General features: G+C 45.8%; 1 protein-coding gene across 2 annotated transcripts in view; it reads right to left on the bottom strand.

The window, feature by feature from the left end:
• The window catches only part of STX3 (syntaxin 3), a 40849-nt gene that overhangs the window by 7935 nt on the left and 10734 nt on the right, over window positions 1-22180 (bottom strand). For both annotated transcript variants that reach the window (XM_069470067.1, XM_069470068.1), the window contains exons 2-8: window positions 16770-16853; window positions 6047-6146; window positions 4102-4176; window positions 2932-2999; window positions 1286-1394; window positions 374-447; window positions 46-180 (exon numbers count right to left, since the gene is read on the bottom strand). In XM_069470067.1, the coding sequence (XP_069326168.1) occupies window positions 46-180; window positions 374-447; window positions 1286-1394; window positions 2932-2999; window positions 4102-4176; window positions 6047-6146; window positions 16770-16853 (645 nt within the window). The remainder of the gene's footprint in view (window positions 1-45; window positions 181-373; window positions 448-1285; window positions 1395-2931; window positions 3000-4101; window positions 4177-6046; window positions 6147-16769; window positions 16854-22180) is intronic.

Below are 22180 nucleotides of genomic sequence, written 5' to 3'. Positions count from 1 at the left end.
GTTTTCCTCTCCTCCCTCCCCACACTGGGACTCCCTGCCAGTTACCTGATTTTCCACCAGCATGGCGATGTCCATAAACATGTCATGAAGCTCCTTGATGCTGCTCTCCAGCCTTACGATGTCCTTGTGCCGTCCCTCGATCTCACTAAGGGCTTGCTTGGAAATCTGGGAGTCAATGATCTACAACAGGCCACACACAGACAGACCATCAGCCACCCCTGCAAGGAAGGCTGCCCCTGCCGTGGCTCTCATGCACACTCCCGGCGAGCTCCTGGCCTCCCCCACCTCCCTGCACCTGCTAGACCCTGCGAAGCTGCACAGGGGCCTCCCTGCTCACGAAAGGGGTGCGCCATCCCAGCACCAAGGCACTCACCCCAGAGGTGAAGATGGCAGGGTTGCCACTCTCTAACATCTCCTCCAGCTCCTCATCTGTTGTCTTTTTGCCGGCTTTTTAACAAAAGAAGTAGAGCATCAAATACAAGATCAAAGTGCAACACATTACTTGAAAAGTTCCCTGAAAATTAGGAATATAGTGGCTTCACTATAAAGACCATGGCCTTCAAAACACTCCAATTGCCTCCTGACTTGTCTTTCTTGTCTCTCCCCTAAGCACCTGATTGTGTTACTTCCCAGCTCAGAGTATTACTAGCCCCATTCACTACGGCATGGAGTCCAAGCCCCTCCTAACGGTGTGCCAGTTTGTGGGCGAGCCCTCCCTCAGTCTATCTTAACCTTACACTACTCTAAACGTGCCCTTTCCCAGGCCTAGGGAACCTGCCACTCCCAAACACTTGCTCTTTCTTGATTACATCCTCGCTCACACAGTTCCTCCCACCTGAAGCACATCCCACCTTGCAGGGCCTGGCCTTCCACACGACTAAATTCCTAAAGGTCATGGCTTTGTCAATCTCTATATTCCTCACAGCAACTAGCACCACACCTTTTATTTCATAAATGTGCTTTGCTGTCAACAGACAGCAAAAAGATGCAATGAGTGCCCAGGAGAGCAACTGCTTATCAACTGCTTCCCCTCTATGTATGAAGACATGCTAGATCCCAGAGAAAAAAATTACTTGGGCCTGATAAACACTGTGTCACTTTTCAGCTAAGATGTAGCATTGAGGATGTGCCAGTGCTATAACGTGTGTCCTAGGCTTGGGCACAAAATATGACATGGAAGCCACAAGCAGAGTTGCTGCTCATTCTCCTTGGACCCCACAACTTGGGATGGACAAGCACAGGGCGGGAAAAGGAGGAGAGGAGACACCAAACTTCAAACACATACTAATTTCGAGCTGCCGCTGGATTCGCCCTTTGCTGCGTTCACGGAAGTCCACCTGAGCTTCATTGTATTTGGTCATCACCTCCACAAACTTCCGGGAGAGGACAGAGTGCTGTGGGGACAATGCAAAATGCAGTAAGCCCGCAGGAGGTGAGGGAGGGGGAAGGTCCCTAACTGTCACAGAACCCCTTCCCGCCCCCACACAGCCGTCTACAGCAGCACTGGGCTCAGAGTCAAAAGACCAGGTATCAGACCCAACTTTCTGGTTTTCTAGGTTTGCACCACTGGGAGAGTCCGCTGCCCTTTCCAAAGCATGGCTTCAGTATCCGTTTACCTGCCCTGCTGACCTCACCTGGTAATTGTGAGGCTAAAGGAGATCATCTCTGTGAATCTCTGAGCCCTGTACCCACATGGACTAGAAGCGTTTTTCTGGCACAACTCTGGGCTCGCTTTCTAAAGCTGTCAGACTCCCTTCCCACGTGTAATAGTTGCCAAAGATACTTGAGTTCCTGCCCTAGCTGATCTCCCCAGCTCTTTCTGCTTATAACTAAATGCATTCTCTCCACAGCCCTAGATGCCTAAGCTCAAACCTTCATAATAATTTTTATTCTTTGCCCACCTCTCAGTGTCAAGCCCTATTGGTTTCTCCTTTGCAAAATCGTCCATATTTGTACTTTTTCCAAACCCAGTGCCACCATGCAAATATAGACCAAAATCATTGCAAAAACCTAACTACCAGCCTCCAGCCTCTTTCCCACTGTCTCCAGCTTTCAAACAACTGCCACGATATCCACCTAATATACTGCAGCCTGAAGCAAAAGCCTATGGGCTACAGGATCAGATCCAAATTCCCTAGACTGGTACTCAAAGACCTCTAGAACAGGGCACGACATTATCAACCAAAAATTCTGTGTTCACTATCCCACAGCAAACTTTTTTCTCCAGAAACGCTGTTCTCTTCCTGTCTGCCCCTCACTCCCACCCACACCACCACCATCACCACCACGGCTGCTGCCAACACACCCGCGTGCATACACACGCGTGCACACACACACCCGACTTCTACCCCGGTGCCTCTCAGGGCAGACTACTTCCTGAGCCTGCCCATGCTTGGCGTACTCTGGCCCAGCCTGCTCTGCCCATCCCCAGCGCTTCCTGAGATCTTTCAATGCCAAGAGCACCTGTGCTGGACCATGTCTTCTTACACTGTCCTCCTGCTGGGTCTCACGGAATACTTTCCTAGGCCACTTGAACGTCATGCCAGTTCTTTAAAGACAAGGATTCTATCTCTGAAGACCCCTAAAATGCCTAGTTCCAAACCAGACAACTAATGACTAACGATGTTTAAAGAGAAGACATCAGTTTCCTCTCCTGTAAAACAAGGAGGCACACTGCCTCTTAAGCTGCACTCTGGGAAGCCTTAAGAGGTTCTCCAGGGGCCTCGTTAGCAAAGGAGAGTGTGACAGAGGGGCCAAAAGGGCTGGACTCTGGCCCTGGGCCCCGCTTCAACCGGACAGTTTCCTTCGACCAGTTCTTCAAATTGATTTCCAAATAAGAATTGTATTTTTTTTTTAAAAATGACTCCACAGTTAGGAAGGAAAAAAAATTAAAATGGGACTAGATGATCATTAGACCAGGAAAAACCTTACCTGGGATTTCCGAATCCGAAGGTCTGCTGACGACCGGACCTCGTCTTCTTCAATATGCTTCTCCATGCCTGAAGAGGAGAGGAAGGTTCTACTAGCAACACATCTGCTGCTCCTTCCGAGAAACACACTGTTCAGTGCAAACCTGCTCACTCAATCTCACACCCCCAGCCCACGGAGATGCAACAGCAGGTAGGCGCAATCTCAAAAGATCAGCTCACAGGTGGGCTGCTGGAAGTGTATTCCTCAGCCTTTACGATCGCCAGGTCTTGGCATAACGGTGAATGGCATGGGTCTCTGTCGCCAAGAGACTTAAGCCAAAATCCTTGCCCTGGCACTTACTAGGTATGACTTCAAAAAAGCCACTTAACATCTCTTAATATTCCTGTTCTGTCATCTGTAAAATGGAATAAATAACAGTACCACCCTCACAATGCTAAGGTGCGGATTCACCGAGAAGGCGCAAAGAGCGCTCAGCACAGCGGCAGGCACACCACCACTGTCAGTACTGGAAGCTGATAACGACTTCTCCCTCCACTCCAGTTAAAATAGTTATTGCTATTTGTTTTGGGGGAAGAAATGATAAATTGGGCCGAGTAATGCTGCTTTCTCCCCGGACCAAGAGCATGCATTCACCAAACACACTGTCAAGAATGCAGACCGTAGCCTTGGAACTCAGTAAAGCTGCTGGGCCCCAGGAGAATTGAATCTACCACAGCAGTTTCACTGACCTATGCTCTCTAAAGTGGGGGCAGGAGGCTACGGGAGGGTGACACTCCTAGCCCACCACTGAATGACATATCTTGCATCTACATATCTCTGAAATTACTATTCAAATGTATGTAGTGCTGGGGAAACAGGACCAACAAGAGAAAAGTCGGCTAAGGAACTAAGTTAAAGGACCAAGTCACACAGCTACTCAGTAGCCAAAAGCACATTCTAATTCTCATCTCCTAACTTCAATTCTGGACTCTTTTAACTACAGTCAGGATTCAAGAAAAGATAAACTTCTAGGGCTACAGGTCCTTGTCAGGACAGTGCCCAAACCACAAGCAAAGAGGGAACAAGTGGTGTCACTTCATTCCAGAGGAGTTTCAGTTTGGAAGAGCTGGACCCCAGGGAGCTGAGACAGACGGTGGCAGGGCTTGGCTTGTTCCCTTTGTTCCTCCTTACTCTTCAGTTTGTTCCGGACGTTATTGGCCCTTTTCTTGATCTCGGTTGTGAGCTGCTCCAGGTCATCCTTGGTTTCTGGGTAAACAGAGGCAGGTAGAATGAGTTAGAAAGCAGAGGACTAACTGCTTTGTGAGCTACAACAACCAACAGGAGGCGGGGAACTTTCTCAGGCCCCCACTGCCCAGAGCAGTATTTATCCCAAAGCACTCTGTCATTCGAACCTGTCATTAAACTCACAGAGCATTTATTTATTTATTTTTGAGACAGAGTCTCACTGTGTTGCCCAGGCTAGAGTGAGTGCCGTGACGTCAGCCTAGCTCACAGCAACCTCAAACTCCTGAGCTCAAGGGATCCTCCTGCCTCAGCCTCCCGAGTAGCTGGGACTACAGGCATGCACCACCATGCCCGGCTAATTTTTTTTTCTATATGTATTTTTAGCTGTCCATATAATTTCTTTCTATTTTTAGTAGAGATGGGGTCTCGCTCTTGCTCAGGCTGGTCTCGAACTCCTGAGCTCAAACGATCCGCCCACCTCGGCCTCAGCATTTATTTTTTAAAAGGCATTTTCGAGGCACCCCATCCCAGACATACGGAATAAAAACACCTAGGGTTGGGGCCCCAGAATCAGCCTGTTTTAACAAGCCTTTTCAAGTGATTCTCCAGCACACAAAATTTTAAGAACTTGCTCTTAGAGGAAACAACCTGGTTTACCATGAGGACCTCAGCTCAGCAGGCAGAAGAGGATTCTATGGGACTTCTGGGGCAAAAGGATTTTAACCACAGCTCAGCCCGGAATGAAGCAAATATTTATGACGTACCTACTACATGCCCAAAGCCGTTCTGGGTTGTATGGAGCAAATTAAGTGTTAGCTACAACCATTCATTCAAAAACCATCTTTCAGCCTCCACTACAAGCTTGGAACTAAGCTAGAAACCAAGGAATTAGAGAGAAGATACGGATTCTACCTTCAAGGTTTCAGAGTCTAGTAAGGGACAAGGGAGAAATAAATCAGCAGTCCTAACATGCAGCAGCGTCGGGTAAAGTTTGAGTTCTGATGAAGGTGTGCACAGGGTGGCTAAGCACGGTCCCCTCACATAGCCTAGAGGGGTCTGGAAAAGCTTCTAACGACAGAGATAGTAGAAAGACTAAGTGTTAACCAGGTAGAAATGAAGACTTACATAAAGAGTCTCAGGGAGAAGAAACAATAGATAAAAGGAAGGAAGGAACAAGAAGAGTCTGGGAACAGCCAGAGGTGATCTAGCTAAAGTGCCGGCAGCGTGAGGAGGACAGTGGGAGGGACGGTGGCTGGGAGGGCAGGAATGTGACCAAGACAATTCCCATGTGCTCTGCTTTAATCTTCAGGTACTAGAGAGCCATGGAAAAGAGGAAAGGGTGGAATGACCATGTCAGGCTTGTTCCCTGTTCTAAGGAACCAAAAATATAGCCCTAAACTCTGACAATGCAAAACAATCATGGGAAAAAGTTTGCCTCTGTCTTGGTAACAAACAGGAGTTTAGGGATAGAAGGATTTCTGTGAACCTAAGCTGTTTCAGAACATCTCCTGGGGAAAAAATGGACTTGACCTGGTAGGATTTAGAAAGGGGGCGGGGAAAAGCATCGCAGGCTGGGGAAGTGGTACAAGCAGAGGCGCAGAGCGGGACAGAGCAGGGGCGCGTGAGAAGCAGTAAGAGTCACTGCCGGTCAGGAGAGCGACGAGCTGAGCAGCAGAGGAAAGTGGTTAAATAGCTCAAGTGGGACCGTAAACAGAGAAGCTGACTGTGGCCAGGCAGTGGGAACTCAGCTAAGGTAAAGGAGACGGGGAAAGGACACAAGGTGTACATTAGTGGGATGTGATGAGTACACGCCCTGCTGCTCCCAGAGGCGGGGCAAACAAGGCTGGCTCTGCCCCAGTGCAGAGGGTCACTGCTCTGAGTAGACACTCACTGGGCTCTGGAATTGGTGCAGACAGAATGATACTGTAGAGTTTCTTAGCCTCCTCCACATGCTCTGAGATCTTGTCGATGTTGAGCCGAGTTTCCTCAATCTGTAATCAGAAAGACAGTAACTTGCATCACCAAAGAGGAAGAACATGTGCATGGCTGAGATAAACACTTAGCAGATCTCCTTGGTGAAAGATGCTCACCTTTTGGGTTTGGGGAGGAAGCTAATGACTTAAACATCTTCAGCTGCCCAGTAAGTACCCTTTCCACGGTCAGATAAACTAATCTCAACAGAGCAGTCGTTAAAGATCCATACTTGTTGCTCCCTGAGAGGAATACATTTTTCCACCGTGGGTGGGAGGATTCTGGACAGAGAACAGCCAGGAAAACCAGGAAGCATTACCAGAGGGGAGGGTCAGCAAACCTCATCGGGCAGATCCTTCAGCCCCAAAACGTAAGAACAGAAGACAGTGAGGATGAAGGCAGGGGGGCAGACAGGACAGAGGGAAAAGTGAAGTGAAAGGAAGAGAACGAACCTAGCGAGTGGCAAAACAAAGAGAAGAATGAGAGGAAGAGAAATAAACAGAGAAACAGATAAAGATGACAAAGCGGGGCAGGGGAAGAGAGACAGAGACTAAGCAATGATCACCTCAGGAGACAACCTGAGCTTCCCCTGGACACAAGTTTTGGTGAAAGGCTCGTACTGCCGATTCCCTCAGATGATCAGGACCCAGAAGCTGAGTCATGGACCATTTCTGCACATTTCTAGGGCTCCTGGTTGGACAAAGTGGGTATCATGAAATCTTTCCAGCAGCACTCCATTCCTGGATAGCACACCATCACCAGGCACTGCTGCACGAGCAGTAAGTGCAACCTCAGCTCCCGCTTCAAAGGCGCAGGCTGCCACTGGCCCCGAGGCCCCCACCGCAGTGGAAGCATATGTACCGGGGCAGTGCAGGAAGAGACCTCGACATTTGCAGTGTCTATCACCCTCACTCCCAGAATGAGGGGCACGTCTACACTGCAACAATTAACAAGCAGAAATCGTGTAAAATGCCATGCAATGGGATCCTAACAGCTGAGATGCAACAAAAATACAATTCAATGTATATGTGCTGCTCCCGGCATACCTTTCTTCCAGCAGATGATTTGCCTCTTTTTAAAAACCTGATTACAGCTCTCCAAATTGAAGTGAAAATAGGAGAAATAAAGCTTGAGTTCTTTAACCCTCAAATCAGTATTTCTGCCACTGAAGCAAGGGATTTTCCCCTCTATAAATATATTGGCTTAGATATGCCAGAGTTTGAGAACAGAATCACTGGCTTAAAGACGCAGAATAAAATTTCAATGTAATAATATCATTGGAGCATAAATAGACATACAGGTAACTACCCAAATATTTCTGAAGCATTTTAACAGCCGACAAAGCAATCTATAGGATTGGATTAGTGCCATTATTCAAAGGAGGAAACTGAAGTTTAAAGAAGTCATAGGTCACATAGCTGGTGACAGGGACAGCACTCAGTGCCCTCCAGACTCCAACTGGGATGCTTCTTCCATTTGACCCAAGACTTACTTTTTAAATTTCTCTATACCGTTTCACTTTTAGCAGAATCCCAAGCTTACCCAACTATAAAAAGGGCCTGTGTTACCACCTCAGAACCTGGCCTTTCGGGTAACTCAGATACTGCCACCTTCCCCTCCCTTCTCCTTTGTCTCTCACATTGACCCCTCTTTTCATAAAATGTCATTTCATCACACAATGTTTCCGCTTCCATCACATGACTGTCTTGCCAAAGCAGCCACACTGTTTTACAGGATTGAGAAAAAAAGCCTTCTAGAATAAAATGCACTAACCATTTAAAAATGAGTTCAACAAGTTTTAACAAGCCATAAAGGACTTAGATTTTGCATATTCAATGGATTGGTTGTCCTAGAAATTCTGTTCTGAAGAGCATTCTGACTCAAAGTTTGGTCAACGGTAGAAAGAACAGGAGACAGGAAGTTGCTGGGACGAGACTGCTGGGAGTCACTCCAGGCATTTGGAGACCAGATGGTAGATGCTCATCTGGCCCCATGCACAGGAGAACTAGGTCCTGGGTGCTCCATCCTCAACCTGCCTACAGGACTGTCTGGGCCCAGAGAACTCTCCACTCACACCCCCACCCATCCTTCACCCACTGCAGCTGTTCTCTTTCCTCTGTCCTCATCCACCTCACCACCCGGAGGCATTTCAGGAACCTTGATTTCACAGCAGTTTTGTCAGTTCACCAAATAATCACAGAACTCCTTTAGGACTTCAGGATGGGCAACTGGCCAATCACAGAGCTTTCTTCTTTTGAACTTTGTGTCTTTGCTTTTTCTTGGAAGTGTTGGTCTTCCTCAAAGGTGACTTTCTGAGTATTTTATGGTGGCAGCTACATGTGATTTCCTTTTGTGCATTTGCCAGACAACCAAAAAGTCATGAGGAGATCAGGGGAGGAGGAGGAAATCCTAGTAGGAAATTGACAAGTGCCCAATCTAAAAGCTTAAGGGCTTCCCCACAGCAGAAGTGTGCTGGGCCCATAAAAGCTTAAGGGCTATTTGTATGTGTTTGTTTGGGATTCAGTATACTGATGTTACTTGGCATGATCTTATATTTTATCGGAAATGATGCTAGGCCCTTTACGGTACTACTGTGAGGCATCATCCTTATCTCCTTTTTTTATATGTGAGAACACTGAGGCTCAAAGAGGTAGAGGAACGTCCTCCAGGCCATACTGCAGAAAGAGGCGATGATAGGGTTGAACCCAGGCATCTGTTAGGTACTAAACCCTGTCTCCTGAACCAGGTAAACATACAAGAACCACCTATGGAGGGTTCCTCTGTCTTCTCCCCCACGTTCATGCGTATTCAGCTACACCCGGTTAACGGGCATGTCGACTGTCCTGTGAGATTGGTTCTGTTGCCTTTCACAGAGATAATGTGCCTTATTTCTTTGTCCTCTAACCACAGTTCCCTATACAGAGAGCTTTTTGCACAATGAACCCTCATGGAACACTGCTGACTGAGGGAACCAGTCCAATGTGTTTTTTGGTTTTAATCATCATGCTAAATTTCAGCTAACAGGTTCCCAATGCTGTCTTATTTTGTGTTGCTTTTTAAAATGTATTTTTAAGGATTTGTCAGTAATATGGGAATCTCAATAACAGAATTAAGAAAATAAGTTAGAATCAAACCAGCTGGGTTCAAGACTTGGCTCTATCCCTTAGCAGTTTTATGATCTTAAATAAGCCATTTCCCTTCTTGAACCCCAATTCTCTCATCTGTGAAATGAGGATTATCACAATTCCCACTTTAGAGGTTTTGTGAGGATTAAATGAGATCATACGTGTCAAATGCTTAACACAAAGTACATGCTTAATAAACAGTAGACGATGACAATGATAAATACAAAAATAGCCAGCAATTATTGCACATTTTATATGCCATATACTATGCTGAGCCTTTACAAGTGTGTCTCACTTAATCCTTACAGCAGTCCCAAAGTTAACAAACACCCTGATGTCATCAGTAGACACCCAGAGAAATCTAAGGACACCAAGTCAACCACTCTTCAGGTTGGGTGTTACCTATCATAATTACTATATTACACTAATCATTATCATCTAACCAAAAGAAAGGAATTATTTTCAAGGCATGAACTGGCCTCTTTCCTCTGGACCTAATTAGCCAGTGGAATCTAATCAAACAATAGAAAGCAGAGAAAGTGCTACTCTGGAGAACTGGCAGATTGCCAAGGGGTAAGGTGGAAGGCTAAGCAAAAAGCTTTGTTTATTCCCCCTAAGAATTATTCTCCGCCTCCCCTAAACTCCCAGGTACCCTGTACCTCTAGCTGGGCATTAATTCCTACATATTTATTGAAAACTTATGTGCCACCCTTTCTAAGGTGACAAAAGTAATGTGGTTATAACTGTCAAATAACTGATTCACAAACCATATACCTTTACTTTGCCCCAAAAATGGCATAATCCAAAACAGTCTTCATATTAGAGTTTCTCAATCAAATCCTCTTTAATGTGTTCACTTGTCTGTTTTAGAAAACAAACATTGATAAGAAGGGAGGGAGAAGTCTCCTAAATCAACCACACAGCAGACGTCAAGTCTGTAAGGGGTTTTATCTAGACTGGGGCTACAGTTTGAACTCTCCTTTTATAAATGAAAAGAATGATCTCAGCATCACACTCACCAGCAAAAGCAAGTATTCTTAGACAATGATCTCAAATCAGTTAAGTGTATTTGGGCTTTGCATCACTCAAAATGTGGTTAGGAAAATAAAAACCTATCTATTTTAACCCTAGTAATATAGCAGAGGGAATTGTTTATGCAGGGATGGAAGGGCCAAGAAACCCTCTGAAAATTAGCAACAGCAGCAGGAAAGACAGTGGTCATCAGGAAGGTATGGTCACCAGAGCCTAAAGCCAGGGCCTGGGAGCCAGACCACAGTGGAGTTGACCAGCAGAACTGGGACCATGGAGGCAGGGTCTGTTGAGTGAAAGCTGAGGCCAAGGAGGAGACATGTCCGAGGAAGAGAGAGAAAGAAGGAAAAACACGGCTTCTTCCCTCCTCCTGAGTCTTCTGCTAGTGCCTCCATGTCTTAATCTGTTCAGATTCCTGTAACAAAAATACCATACACTGTGCGGCTTAAACACAAACATGTATCTCTGACAGTACAGGAGGCCAGGAAGTCCAAGATCAAAATACTAGCAGATCTGGTGTCTGGTGAGGACCCTCTTCCTGGCTTGTAGATAGCCGCCTTCTCATTGTACCCTCACATGGCAGAGAGAGCGAGCATCTTTCTCATGTCTCTTCCTGTAAGGGCACTAATCCACCTGCATGACCTAATTACCTCCCAAAGGCTCCACCTCCAAAACCATCACATTGGGGATCAAGCTTCAACATATGAATTTAGGGAGGACACAAACATTCAGTCCACAGTACTTCCCTTGGCCAAACATACCAAAAGCCAATTGGCAAGAGAACCTGGGCAGTGTAGTTCCCTGCAAGACAGGACAGAGCACAGGAAGCAGGGTGAGGACCTGAGGGCCAACAGGCGAGTGACCGGCAAGGTCTTCCTGCCTGCCCCACTGGAAGTGCCCAGAAATGCAGAATCTACCAGCTCACCTAGTAGGTCACTGTCATCCAATATTCTCCTTAAAGAATTAAAAGTATTTAACCTGCCAGATTTGACTTAATACCTAAGTTTCCAAGTTACATTCACTTTGAGGTTCTTAGTTCTCACAAAAATCAAGCCTACCTAGCAAAGCCCTGGGCTTTAAGACTGGTCAGTCACCTTGAAGTTCCTCTGGCTAGGTTCCCTCCACCCCACCCTGCCAGGCTCTGCCCACAATCTCTCGACTCTCACCTCTCCCAGTCCTGACTCAGTCCTCTCAAGGGCTGGCACCATGTGCTGCTCATCTTTGATTCCTTGAGATTCATCACTGTGTCAAGCATGTGGGATCATTTAGTAGGTATTTGTTGAATGAATAAATGAATACAGGTAACTTCAGGAGACAAGCATACTTCACACACCACTGCAAATAGTCCCAGGGTTTTTTTTTAAGCATACCTGTTATGGACTGAATGTTTGTGTTAACCCAATGTTCATATGTTGAAGCCTAATCCTCCATGTGATTGTACTTGGAGGTGGGGCCTTTGGAGTGTGATTAGGTCATGGGGGTGGAGCCCTCATGACTGAGATTGGTGCCCTTACAAGAAGAGGCCAAAGAGCTGGCTTGCTCTCTCTTTCCGCCATGTGAGGATACAACGAGAAGACTGCAATCTGCAACCCAGAAGAGAGACCTACCAGAACCTGACCATTCTTGCACCCTTCTCTTGGACTTTCAACCTCCAGAACTGTGGGAATTAAGTTTCTATCGTTCATAAGCCACCCAGTCTATGGTACTCTGTTATAGCAGCCCAACCTAAGACAGCACCCAAAAAAGAAAACTTTGTAATTGCATTTTCCAAAGTGCATTCATCCTTGTTAATAGAAGTTCCATGTCAGAAAGGATTCTATAAAGAACTAAGTGCTAGGATAGCCAAGGTAAGCAGGGTTCTTTATTACAGGACTTCTTGGAGCCTTTAATAAGTTAATGTGCATTTTAAATTTCCAAGAGAGGAAAGGAATAGGAAGAATTTTCAAACATGTTTGATTACAGGTTTTTTGCGTCTCACACTGCCATCCATAATAAGCACTTTGCCTCACCAAATAGCCATTCCCTAACCCCTGCCCTTACTTTCTTTTTAACAGCCCGAGAGGATGAATCATGATCACTTCTATGGTGATCCTGGCAATCTTGTCTCTTTGCTAAGTGCTCACTTTCCTGATGTCCCTTCCAGCTGAGGGTGACCATGACTACGTGACCCAGTGCCTGCCAGTGGGCCACAGGGAAAGTCAGCTTGGAGGATCTGGGTCATTTTCTTCTTTGATAAAAGGATTTCTGGACTTTTCTAGCTGCTCTCTTTCTTACTGCTTGCGATGCTGTTGCAGGGTGATGCCAATGGAGCTGTGATTCTGTGGGGGCTTCAAAACACAGACACAAATGTTTTAATGCTTCTCCCACTGAGGGATAGGATCTATGCCCTGCTCTCTTAAATCTGGCAGGCTTGTGACTGCTTTGAGAATAAAGCACAGAAAGGCGATGTGTTTATGTGCCTTCCACAGCTGGAGCTCTTGCCAGGAAGCAGTGAGACTCCACAGAACAAGTCCAGTGGCCCTGAGTGGGCCACGCCATGAGAAGCCCAAGCCACGGGAAGAGGCCAAGCACAGGTGCTGCAGTCCACAGTCTCTGCCGAGCCTTTCCTTCGAGTCACCCCCATTCTGGTATCAGACATTAGAATGAAGAAGTCTCTATAAGCTTCTAACCTCAGTGTTTTCTAGTCTTCCCCATAAAGGCCCCAGAAATCATGAGGCAGAGATAATCCATCCCACTCTGCCCTGTCCAGATTTCTAATCCGCAGACTCTGCCAGCATAACAAAGCGGCTGTTTTATACCACTAAATGTGGCAGCGATTTGTTATACAGCAGCAGAGAATCAGGGCAGACTCTATCTTGCAATCTCAAGAGAAAAGCCAAGAGGATCACAAAGGTGTTAATCTAGAACCCAACACCTGTAAACCACCGCATCTTCCCTGACTCTGAATTTCTTCATACGTGGAATAACTGTATGTCTGTACTGCCTAAGCCACAGTTAGTCAAAAGTATCCCTAAATGATACACCGTGCTGCCGCTCGGGGTCACACATTCAGGTCAAAGCTCTTGTCCTTTTTCCCATGGCTTCCATCAGCCCACTCGCTTGCTTTCTGTTCCTGGTCTCTCCCACCCTCCACAAACTGCAATCGGAATGACTTTTCTACAACACACTCTGACCACATCACTTCCTTAAAACCTTCCAAGGTTCCCCATCACTTTGCAGTGGTTCATAACCACAGTAGGCGACAGAATTATGTGGAAGAACTTTCTCCCAATCCGAAAGTCTGAGTCATTCCAGTCCCTATGAGTCAGGAATGTGTAAGTGCAAGAAGCTCCCCAGGCGATTCTGATGGCAAGACTAGCTGAGAACCACACCTTCCTCCCTCCAGGCAGCACTTAATGTACTAAATACCTTCTTGACATTTCCATTATCATATAACTTTTTAGAAATATTTATCACCCTTACTGGATAAGGAGACACCAGAAGGCAAGGATCCTGTCACACAGAATGTTGTATGCCCAGCGCCTAACACACTATCTGGAACACAGTAAAGACTCATGTATTTCGATGAATGAATAAATCAACATAGAACAATAAACCCCTAATGTTTCTGCCTCCGAAGGCAGGTCCATTTCCTCTGAAACTTTGCTGTCTCTGCCAACTGAGCAATCAGGCCAAGGAAAATACCGACAACTGCAAATTAGACAAAAATACGGGGTTTATCATTTACAAGGCTCTGGCGTGATTAGCCAAAGTAGCCTGAAAACCCAAGAGCCAATCCTTTTCCCTAACCACCAAGAAGCTGGAGAAGCCATTCAAGTGTTACAGTGTGAATCACATTCTGAAAATATCCCGGTCCTGTGACTTCATCTGCACCTTGCAAATGCCTCTGTGACCAAGCTGTGATTCACACTACCGGTTCTCAGCAAATAACCAAGAGTGACCTCCTGGAACAAGTACAAAAATCAAGTTTTATTGTAAGAGTGCTTAGCATGTTCCGTAGTCACAGAAGGAGGGATACCCCTCATTTCCCCAAATCCCTATTACCTGAAAGGACCTTTTTCCCAATTTCAAGGATATTTCCAGACCACATTGTATACAATAAATGTCGTGTTCTATACTTATTCACAAGTACATTGGGGACAAAATGGTGATGAGAACTAAAATTTATGAAATACATATTCACTAGATGTCAGGCACTCTCTAGGTGTATACTCTCTCTCATTTTATATTCATAATAACCAGCAGGTTCTTGTTTTAGAGGAAACTAGAGTTTAGAATAGTTAACTTTTCAAAGTTGTACCACTAGTAATGGGGGAAGGCTGTGATTCAGACCAGTGTCTATGGGGCCGGAGCCTGCACAAACTGTTCCCTCGTGCTTCTGCCCCACTGCCCCCAGGCCCGTCCTCCATCAGATTCGAGAAAGGAGGACAGTAACTCTGCCTAACCCCATGCTAAGCACTTTCTGAGTGTGAGCTCCTTTAATCTCCAACAAATCTGTGAGATGATTCTTTTTCTCCCCATTTCACAGATAAACCCGCTCAGCCTTGGAAAGGTTAAGGAACGTGACCAAGATCACACAAGTGATAGGAGATATGGAATTTAATTTCAAAGACCATGCTCTGTCCACCTCCCCATGCTGTCCCCTTCTCCATTCTAACTATGAAAGGGTTTCATGGGTCTTTTTCCTAAATGACAGAAAAGCATTTAACAAAGAGAAGGCCACAATAAACAAGGCAGCCCTGGAGGTCTCATGTTAAGTCTTCAAAGGGCCTCTTCAAAAATAGCTATCACCCATCCAGTGCTTTTCTGTCTAGATAGTGCTTTCCAGATGTGTGGTCTCATGTGATCCTCACAACAGCCTGGAAAGTTAAGTGCTAACACTGCCAATTTCCAGAGCAGGAAATTAAAGCTCAGACAGGTTAAGTCACTCGATCGAGGTCACACTACTAAGAAATGCTTGAGTGTGGACTCAAACCATGTTTGGGAGGCCAAAGGCCACCATCCTCCCACCCAACAAGGAATCCTGCCTCTCAGGGACCTTCTCACTGGTTCAGGAGAAGAGGGACAACAGTTATTGAAGAAGATTCCCTATCTTGCGGAAGAAATTCTTTATATCTGATTCTCCAAGGCAAGAATGTAGAAACAAGCCACACAGTGACTTCAGACATCTCAAAGCCACCCCCACCAGGGAACAGAAGGACATTTTCCTTCCACAATGCACAACTGAAATAACACTGGACTCACAGAGCCCAAGTGTTGTTTGATCTCACTATGACTCCTTGACCAAAAGGACAGTCCCACCCACGAGGAGGGTGGGGATCTATGGAGAGTTTCCAGTCAACTTCCCAAGCAGGCCAGCACATGCTTGAGTTGGCTCTTGAACCCGTTTATTACTCTAACAGGTAAACGGGCATGAACCGTCAAGCCTCACTCCACTCCATTTAGAGAGAACCAGAGGGTTACTTTTCCAAGTCCGCAAACCAGAGGACGAGAAGCATCTACATTCTCCCTGCAAAAAGAATACAGTGCCTCTTGTTCTCTTTCTAGGGAAATTAAAAAAAAAAAAAAAAAACAACCAAAGAAACCATAATAAGGTGGTGGAAACTTCAACAATAGTGAGCTTCTTGGTTTTTTGTTTTTGTTTTTTGAAGTTATCATTCATTGAGCACATATATGCCAGATGCTACACTGCATGCTTTATAAACACAAACTTATTATCCCATTTAATCCTTATGATAACCCTATGGGGAAATATCCTATCATCCCCAAGCTGCAGATAAGGAAAGCAAGGCTCAGCATGTTACGTTCACAAAGTCAAAAGGTAGGCAGAAGCAGGGCTGAGACGTGACCCCAAGTTCACCTGGTCCCGCAGCCTGTGTTTCTGCCCGTGACACTCCTCCACAAGCTTCCCACCACTCCCAAACTACCGTAGCGCCGTCCCAACAAGGACCTTTAGGATCAGAGTGTATGAATCTATAGACATGGGTGACCCGTTTTTATCCCTACTAAACCTTACAAAAATAAACTGGTGGTTTCTTGATTTCTCAGTTATCACTAGAATTAAGTCAAAGAGACTATAAAAATTTTTGGAAACAACAAATTTGATCTATTTGAATCACAGGCCTAACGAAGAGATTTTATTGTACACTTATGGCTGTGACCCTATGGTTGATACTGTATTTAAATTAAGTGCTTTAGGCAAGGAAGGATATCATTAAAATGTTGCCATGTAGCGTAAGACTTTAAAAATACCTCTTCAATTACATATAATTGACCCTCTGCTGACTTTCATAATAAGGTTAAAAATTCAGACCCTCCAAGTAAGCAGTAAAAAGAGAAACTCTTTGTAATTTCTTCATCCAGCCATCCTACCCCAGCAGAAGACTATGGCCTTCCTCTGCTACCTTGAAAGATCTGAGGTTTTTAATTCTTACTAAGAAAGCTGTTTCCTTATGTACATTCAGAAAAAAATGCAAGAAGGTTGCCTACCTCAGAGAAGAACTCGTCCATAAAAGCCGTGTTGTCGATGGCGATCTCGACCTCATCAGTGTCATCATCCTGTGTGAGCTGCTTCTGCAAGAGACAAAAAGGAACTAGCTGAGTGTGGATAAAAACACAATAAATAGCTAACATTATGAATGCTCACTAAGTACCAGGAGCCATATTAAGTATTTTGTACATAATTTCCTTTAAAACTCATAACAGGACTATGATATATCAAACTCTAGTTTGCAATGTCTGAAATTAAGTCCTAGTTCTACGGCTTACTGACTTTTTGCAAGGGCTGAGGGAGGAGGAAGGGAGGGACAAGCAAGTTACTAATGTTGCTGTGCCTAGGTCTCCTTATCTGTTCAATGCTGATAATAGCACTACCTATTTTATACGGCTGTTTAAGGAATAAATGAGCTAATGAATACAGAACACTTTTGCACAGTGCCTGGTACATTGTAAGTACTCAATAAATGCTAGATTTTGTTGCTGGTGGTGGTGGTGGTGGTGGTGATGGTGGTAGCAGTGTCATTACTATAGCTCACTCCAGTTGAGGAACCTAAAACTTCAGGAAGTGAAGTAACATGGTGAAAATCAGACAGCTAAAATGTGGAGATATGCAGTTTCTAACCCATCTTTTGGATCTGAACCGGACGTTCCTAATCCCTTGTCCACACTGTTCATTCAAACAGGTTCTAGACACAATTCCTCCAAAGCACAAGCTTCAAATCCTCACAGTAGGAGTAAAGATTTTCCTGTTTTCAGCAACTACCTGTTACAAAGGAAACAGTACTGTGTTGTCCCTGTCAGAGAGCTCCTGTTTATAAGGAAGAGGAAGGTCTCCCCCACCCCCCAGCAACCTCTGGGGACCCACACTTTCTCAATCTCATCCAACTTCCTCTGCAAAATCACAATGTGAATATCAAAAGGAAGTGATTCCATTCCCACCCAGCATCAAGGGCCAAAGCTATTTATATATTCTTCCTGAATGTTCTCCCCTGACTACTGCTGTACCACTCACTGCCAATTTCTAAACACAGAGAGAGAACTGGTTGTGGAGGATAGAGGCAGGAAAGGGAATAAACCCCCTACACTTGCTTCTTCACAACCTTCAGTGGCCTCCAGCTTTCTAGGCCAAAGATATGTCACAGTCAAGCACTTGGAACCCCATGAGCAATGAAAGCACCAAGGGCCTAGTTCCTCATCCACTACCACCCCCTGAATCCACAGCAGGAGGAGTTACTGGGAAAGCCCATGGCTACTGGGGTTCTCTAACCATCTGGGCAGTCTCTTGACTGACTCCCCCAGTACCTCATTCTCTGGCTGGTCTGGAACAATCAGCATCCCCAGAAAAACAGCCATATTCAAGGAAGCTGAATTTGAGGGCATGCTACCATCTCCATGACTATTATCCCAAAACTTGGGAAAACATGTCCCTCTGCCACCTGAAGTCATTCAATGACAGCTCAACTCCTAGAATTTAAAGTCCTAATGCCTACCAGAGCACATGGGGCCCTTTACGATCCAGCCCCACCCACACTTCCTCCTCTATGATACACTCTCTGAACCAAGCAAGCATTTGGAACTCCCTGCATTTCCTGGACACGCCATTCTTTCTTATCACTGTGCTGTCACACAAGGGCTTCCTTCTGAAATGCATCTGTCCAACTGGCGAAATTTTACTTAGCTTTTAAAACTTGGCTCAGACAACCTCTGTGTAGCTTACCTAACACATGCCTGCCCCATGCAAAAGTTAAAACCTCCCTAAGCTCCTCCCGCACTTTGTAGAAACCTTCCATAGCAACCATCACAGCCTACTATTATTTATTCCTTTGCTTATCTATCTTTCCTCATTGACTATAAACTCCTGGAGATTCAGGATTGCTTTATGTATCTCTTAGAGTAGATACTCTTTGTGTGTGTGTGTGTGTGTGTGTGTGTACGCGCACGCACGTACCCAAAACACCTCCCTTTGCAGAGATACCCTTCACCCTTCCCACATGATTCTGGGGAGACTGTCTTGACCCAAGCTCCCTAAGGAATCTGAATCGTGACAGGAGTTTGGAGGGAATGGAGCCAGGGCAACCAACCGCAGCACCCAACAGAGATGTCCGTGAAATTCCCGGAGCTGCCTTGGCTCCTGTCCTTCCCAAGCCACCCCTTGGCTTTGAGCAGGATGTATAAATCTGCCCCAGTCTTCTTCCAATGATCTGAGTGTACCCTTCTAGCATGTCTCTTTTGATCCTTAGCCAGATGAAGCTTTTGTTACTTGCAATTAAAACTGAGTGCTGTACTTGTCATTAATTATTCCACATGTCTACTGAGTCCTTAACACATAGCAAGCACATAACAGAAATTTAACCAATTTTAGCTGAATAAATAACTAGCTTCTACAGAGACAAGCAGCCTGGATTCACCTACCAGTTTCTAAAGTTTGAGATAAAATGTTCCCTTCAACAAGTACCATCAATACTCAGGCCCCTCAGCAGCCTCCATAGAGTTCCGGCTCCCAAGAAGATCTCTGCAACCCTTACTAGAAAGCAGGAACCCTGTCTTCCTCTAGGAAGGCGAGTTAATAAGCTTTTGTTGAGAGTGTCCTTTCTTCAGAGGTCACCTGGAGACCCACACTGAAGAAAGAGACTCCACACATACCCGCCCCTACACACAAGACATCAATTCGATCTTCAAACAAGCACACATGCTAAGGAAGTAGGAAGAGGCTACCAGCATGGGATGGGTTAAAGGAAGTTTCTGGAGGCTGGGAACACCTCCTGAAGCACGGAGGCAGGTGCCCAGCTCTCCGTCATCATGTAAATTCTTGGGACCCCTAGAATGTGCATATCTCTTGGCCTTGAGCAGGCTCTAGCCAGGCAGCCTGGTCCACCTTTTGTGAGAGAACGTGTGAACTGTAAAGAGAAACCTAGGTCCAAAACCTGCTGTTACCAATCACTGGTTGTGAGAGCTTAATCAAGCCCCATACCTCTCTGAGTTCTTATCTATAAATAGTAACACCACCACACTTGTTCTGACTTCTATGAGGATTGCAAGAGATCACACATGGGCCGGGCGTGGTGGCTCACGCCTGTAATCCTAGCACTCTGGGAGGCCGAGGTGGGCGGATCATTTGAGCTCAGGAGTTCGAGACCAGCCTGAGCAAGAGCGAGACCCCATCTCTACTAAAAATAGAAAGAAATTATATGGACAGCTAAAAATATATATAGAAAAAATTAGCCGGGCATGGTGGTGCATGCCTGTAGTCCCAGCTACTCGGGAGGCTGAGACAGGAGGATCCCTTGAGCTCAGGAGTTTGAGGTTGCTGTGAGCTAGGCTGACGCCATGGCACTCACTCTAGCCCGGGCAACAAAGCGAGACTCTGTCTCAAAAAAAAAAAAAAAAAGAGATCACACATGGAAAGACTCTAGCACAATACCAGGCACACACCAGTGCCTAATAAAGGTCAGTTTCCCCATCACCTGCTGTAAACAGGTGGGTCTAAAAGAACAGAATCCCCTGTGAATCATCATTGTCTTCCTCCTCTACTTCCTCCTCAGGAAGCTCACACCAAAGGCTAAGTCAGTAAGATGGGTTCCACAGTGTCATGCTGGCCAGGGTTCTATACCTGATCCATCCCATGCTAGTCACCAAGCCTTAAACAGACGGTGTAACCCCTCTGAGCCTCACTTTCCTCATCTGAAAAAGAGGAATAAGAGTGTATTGCTTGACCTCCCTTCCCCCACCCCCACAGCTGCAAAAAAAAAAAAAAAAAAAAAAAGTGTGTTGCTGAACCTTGCTGGAGCAGCAGGCCCTATACCACTGCATCAGCCTCCTCCCCAGTCCCTACCTCCCTTATCTCTCTGCTCCAATCCCATGACATCCCTGTTTCCCAGTATGCGATGGTTCCCTACTACCTACTGTACTGTAGTAGCCTGTCTGTCATGATCCTGTAGGAGATGGACACACTCACGCATTTAGCCATGGGCCCACTGCTCTCCACCAGGCATCTTCTGCTCTGTCAACCTATTCCCCTGTCTTCTGCACACACCCTTTTATTCCTGGCACTGGGGCTTTCTATTGGCGCTATGTCCCTTTATTTCCTACCACCCATGACATACCTATAACTAACACGTCTCCCACCCTCCTCTGCTTTCCAAACTCAACCCTCAAGGCCCAGCTCAGGTCCCATTTCCCCCACAAAACTTGCCCCAGCTCATATTTATCAAATAGTTTCATGAGTGGCAATCTCAACTTCCAGGGTCAATTTTAAGCAGCCTGAGGTCAGAAATAGCAACTTGTAAGTCTTGGTAACTCCAGCGTACTTAGCACAGAGCTGGACACATAAAAAGTAAGTTGGTGTCAACTGCCTAAATCTGCCTATCACAAGCAACGTGACTGCAAGCCTACAAGCACTGCCAAAATTTACTCCCGGGTTTTACAAAATCCATCCCCACTTCCCTGCCTCCTTCCTCTATCAATAATATACACTGTCTGCCAGGGCTGACAATATTAAATAAGGTAATGTTTTAAAGTTCTTTATGCAATGCACAGCACATACTAAAAACTAAATAAAGTAACCACATATAAGAGTCAGCCAAATCAACTTCTCTACAGCTTTAACCTGGATATAAGAATCTTTAAAGAAGAAAGGGAAGAAAAAAGACATGACTTTTAGGTAGGGCTGAAAATTCAAGGAAGAGGCTATCATAGCAAGACATCCAGAGTCATGTGAAACTGGAACCACCGCCAGGCTTCCCTACAGAGTGGGCTCAACCAGCTTCCCCGGCCAGGCTCCCTCCCCTCTGACACGAGTGTGCTCTCACAGCCCAAGAGGTGTCGGGGACCCCACACAACGCCCTTCGTCTTCAACCCACATGACTAGGCTTAGCCAAGAAGAGAACTTCGGCATCTTTATCAAAGAATCAAGGCATGTGGTAACAGAAACGTTGCAGTAGCTGCAATAACAGCCACAATAAAAAACATTCATGAGCACCACAAGCCCAGCCACCCACTTCCTCCCCTCCGCAGCCTCCAGATGCCTCTCAGCCCAGAGATGGAGATACCGCCACTGACTTAGCAATGACCTACAACCTGGGATCTTATCTCCCCCGACCCCACCCCTCAAATGAGCCCCAAAATTCAGCAAGGACAGCCACGGATATGACCTTTTCTCTGGACAGAAAGCAGAAAGACTTCAGGACCCCAGAACTCAACCTCAAGCAACTAAACTGCAATTCCTCTCACTCGGTGCTCAATGCCTTTCTCTCAACTGCCTTCTCTATCATCTTTAGTCTATCTGACCACAGGTCCCTCTCCATTAGCTCATTTAATTAATAAAAATATTTTTGCCACCTATAGAGCCCCTACCAGGAGCTAGGTGGCCACAACACTCAAGCTGCTTTATGTACCCCATGTCA

This window comes from Eulemur rufifrons, chromosome 6 (genome assembly GCF_041146395.1).
Source record: "Eulemur rufifrons isolate Redbay chromosome 6, OSU_ERuf_1, whole genome shotgun sequence".
Taxonomy (NCBI): Eukaryota; Metazoa; Chordata; class Mammalia; order Primates; family Lemuridae; genus Eulemur; species Eulemur rufifrons.
This window is presented reverse-complemented; position numbering and strand designations above follow the sequence as displayed.